The sequence below is a fragment of the Balaenoptera musculus genome, chromosome 2, assembly GCF_009873245.2.
Source record: "Balaenoptera musculus isolate JJ_BM4_2016_0621 chromosome 2, mBalMus1.pri.v3, whole genome shotgun sequence".
Lineage (NCBI taxonomy): Eukaryota > Metazoa > Chordata > Mammalia > Artiodactyla > Balaenopteridae > Balaenoptera > Balaenoptera musculus.
Genome location: NC_045786.1, coordinates 100,670,576 through 100,674,987, shown reverse-complemented (window position 1 = coordinate 100,674,987; position 4,412 = coordinate 100,670,576). Strand labels below are relative to the sequence as shown.

Sequence of the window (4,412 nt, the reverse complement as noted above, 5' to 3'; positions counted from 1 at the left end):
TACCCGGATCCAAAGTTCTGCTGGAATGTTATGCTCTATGGTCTAGTATGGGAATGTAGTATTTCGAGAATGACCAAAGGAACTAAGAGAATAATATGCTGGTGTCTTGGTCACTACTCTCAAAAAATCTTGAGTCTTGGCTTTGAATAATAATTTTCATATTTATTTAGATTTTTTTTCTCTTAAGTGGTTTACCATACATTATTTCAATTCTTCCAGATTTGTATGACCAGCTTTATAAACCTCATTAAATGAAGAAAGAAATTAACATTTTAAATACAATAATTATAAAGTCTATCTGAATGCAAACCATGTGATAAGAGAGTTCCAGGTTAGTTGTAGACATTGCTGGTGCCCAGCCTAGATCCCCTTTTCCAGGCCAGTGTACCCAGTCCCCAGCTGTTGCAAGTGTTGGCTACACTTGGCTTACAGTTGCCGTCTTCCCCAGAAAACTGATCTATGCCAATAAAGGTCACCATTCTCCAGTAGGGTATACCCCTGCTCAAATGACTGCTTTATTCGGGATACAAAGGTCAGCTGTCTGACCCCCTTGATTCATGGTGGAAGGGATCAATTCTGTGGTGCTTTTCATGCTTTTCATGCTCCAGAGATCCCCATGAGGTCAGGCTGGATCAAGAGTCCAGCTGAGCCACATCCATGCCTAGCCTTTTCCCTTCCATCTTAACTTGCTTTTCTCAAAAAATTATGGATACAGGAAACCCCAATTTAGGCTTTGCTTTTAAGGAACTCAAGACAATATGCTACCTCCTTTAATCCTAAACCAATCCTGAAATAGGTATAATAGTATAGGCTAAAATCAAATGGCTCATTAGTAACAAAAGATATTCAAACCAGCACCAGAAAGTAGGTTCTTTCCAGTGGCACCAGAAGGCACACAAGAAAAGCGGTATGAGAATTTGACCATCTTGCTTCCAGCACAACATCATACCGTTTCTCACTGCCTTTCAAATGTTTTTTCCATGATTTGGAAATATTTGTAAGTCATAAGTCTGCAGGCTGACAATTTGAAGCAAATTCTGATTGGATTGCATCATTTTAGTCAGTGACTATGTGAACAAAACCGAATAAAAATCTTAATTCCTCATTTCCAAGTTGTCCCACTCTTTGGAGTACATAAACAATGTCATGTCTAACAGACCACAGCTTCAGCTTTACAGTGAGTGTGACTTTTAATTTTTTTCCCTCTAATTCAACTTTAGATTTATTATAAGGCTGAATTTCCATCAGGTCACAAACATTTTTCCTGGACTTGGGCGTAAGTTATAGGACAATTCCACAGTGCAAGTGAGTCAGGAGAGGAGGAATATTCATATCCTTGTTGGTGTTCTCAACTCCCCTCACCAACATTTTCTAAAACATCTTCAGTACCATATGGTCTTTGACAGTTGATCCATGTAGGTCTTTAATCACCATAACAAAGCTCCTTGGTGTCTAGAATTTTTTATTCCAGATGCTCCTCAGAGATCCTTCTCAGGAAATCTGAAGTCATTCTGTGCTCCCATGCTCTGTTGCGGGTATGGGACATTCTATGGCTGTAGCTAATTCTACCATCTCCAGCCATACTCAAGTACATAGGAACCAATAGACTCTCCCTCAAGCCTCAGGACAGGAACTTTGAGTTCTACTCAGCCTTACTCAAAAATGGTAGCATAAACCTTCTCTGACCTGAGCCCCTGCAAGTGTCTAGGCTTTTTGTTTCAACCAGTTCTCACCTTCTGGCTCTAGTCCTTCCATCCACTCATCAAATGTATCTTTATCTAATCCACCAGTGGGGTAGCAGTTGAGGGTGGAGATGGGGCGGGGGATCTGTAACGAAAATAACTCATGAGTTACAACTTTTTTAATGTAGTTGTTTAAAACTCCTTTCTTTGACATTTCTGTTTATACATACTTGTTTAGAGAAATGAATATCAAACACCTTGCATAACTACATGGGGAAAGAGCAAGTTGGACCAAGGACAGTGAGGGAATATCTCAGTTATCAGTATTAAAATACTGTTCTCATATATAAGAGCATCATAATACCAACCTCACTGAGTAAATTTATGGTATAAAACTAGAGTACAAAGAGAAGATTGGAAAATATTTCAAACAGTCATTCAGACCAAATTGTGTCTTTAATTTCCCTTCAGGGTCAATTATTTTCAGCAACATAAAAATATTTCCCTCTGTTAACTCAATTCTCATTTTCATCTGGAAAGCAAACAGGATTGCTGTGCCCTGCAGCCTAAGCTCTACATCAGGCATTGCTGGGGCCCCATCAGGTTTGGGTACCGACTGCAGGTGCCTGGGGAGCACTGTGTGCTCACTGCACAGAGGTACGTGGCTGAGTCGCTGGGCTGGGAGTCTCTCATGAGCAGGGAGACGTACTGCTTGGCTTTATTCACCTGGGCTGTATATCTTCCTTCCTCTTTGTCTTTATTCAAGCTTCCATACAGGAGCAACTCAGGGCCTTTGCTGGGGTGCTGTCTGTACCATGAGAAGTAATCAGAATTGCTGTCACTATAAGTACAGTTGAGAGAGGCGACGGCTCCCTCTGGAACATGCAGAGATGCAGGACTCTGCTCCACTCCCTTCTGTTGGCTCCTCATCCCTGTGCAGAGACACAACGAATGGTCAGTGGAAGAAGATTGGCTGGGTAATGGATGCTTCCTCTGCAGAATGTAAGTCATCTTTCCACAGGCCTCCCACCTCTACCTTCCCTTATTTAAGGGGAATAACATCATGTTTCTACCCAGGGGCCTACAATAGAGAATGACTCCAAATACTTTACTTTAGGTTCCCATAGAAATGCCCCAAACTCACAGGTTAACTGAAGCCACAGGATCACCAGTAAAACTCTTGAGGATTTCATCATTCTTTCCTCCCCTGGTTCACTGAGGATTCAAATTTTAAACCCTAAATAAAGAATGAGTCGAACTCAGACATTTCTAATTCATCTGCCTTACAAATCATAAAAAGAATCTGTTCTACCAATGAAAACAAGAGATTCTTTTCACCACCCCTGCTACACCACCGAGCTCCTCCTCTCATATACCTCTCTCTCTCTCTCTCTCTCTCTCTCTCTCTCACACACACACACACACACACACACACACGGAGGAATACATGAGAGCTTTCCTCAGAGTCTCTGAGAAGACACTGCCATCTTGTGGACTCAAGACAGTGATCAAAGAAATATTCAAAACATAGACCCTTATTATGTGAACTGATGAAAGTAAAAATCTACCACTTTAGTTAAATTAAATATTTGAGAAGCATATGGTCCAAGTCGATGTGTGTGGAGAGAACTTGATGTGGATGTGGATGTGTTTTACATCAAATGGCAATGCTCGTGTGAGCAAGAGCAGTTATATCACGTGACCAATCCCTCTAAAAATCCACACTAAAAATCCAGTGCTGAAGTATTCTATGATATGATAGAAGTCTGGGTGAGGCTCTTGTGAATCAAGAAGAATTTAGTATTGTGTAGCTGTTCTCCACATCAGGCCAGACACCTCCTTTCTCATTTCTCCACCTCCAATTTTTCAAGAAAGCTATTCTAACTCAAAAGAATCCTTTGAAGACACAATGGCCTAAAATCTGACTGATGAAACTTGTTTCCAACTCACAATCTGGGCATATTTTTAAGAAGGTCAAGGACTAGAAGAGATCGGGATTCTTCATTCCATTTTGCACCAATGGCACATTTGTGTGGAAACAGTGCTTACTTGGGCTGGAAGTAGTAGATGGACCTGCCTTCAGTGCCTAGAGTGTAAATAAAACCTGATGCATCTGTTCCTGTGTCTAATTCCTCTTATTTCCTCTTCTTGTACACAGCACTGGCATCTAGGAATTAATCTCCAAAGTTATGGGTCTGGTATCGCTCTCTCTGTCTTTCCATCCTACCTTAACCAGAAAGCCAGATTTATCAGAGGACGATCTGTGCAAGAAGCGTAATTGGGTCTAACAGAGAAACAAGCACAGACAACTACTGCTCCTTCCTGTTTCACCACGTGCCTCATGTCCTTGTACAAGCTGGTGGCTAGAGACCAGCAATGCAGCAGGTCCATTTTTGCTTCAGAACCAGGTTAACAGTATCCATCAAAGACGGACTGATCATGTCCTTCCCATTCCCACCGACAACTGTGTAAGAAGTAGGATGAGGGAAAAGATGCTAATAATGAAATCCTTTTCTCTAAGAAAACATTGCCTTGGACAGAAATCACACAGCCGTTTCTCACTTTCTCCTAATCCTGGAATCCTATTACACTTATGTCAGTAAATCTGAAAATGTCCCACAGGTGTCTTAGGCTCTGTTCATTTTTCTTCATTCTTCTTTCTTTCTGCTCTCTGACTGGATAATTTCAATTGACCCATCTTCAAGTTCTTTCTCCTGCCCATTCAAATCT

General features: G+C 41.3%; 1 gene segment (V, D, J or C); it reads right to left on the bottom strand.

The window, feature by feature from the left end:
• Positions 1-2,255: 2,255 nt before the first annotated feature.
• On the bottom strand, positions 2,256-2,693 carry LOC118889873. The segment is given in 1 exon segment: positions 2,256-2,693. A coding segment is annotated over 1 exon segment (438 nt).
• Positions 2,694-4,412: the final 1,719 nt, after the last annotated feature.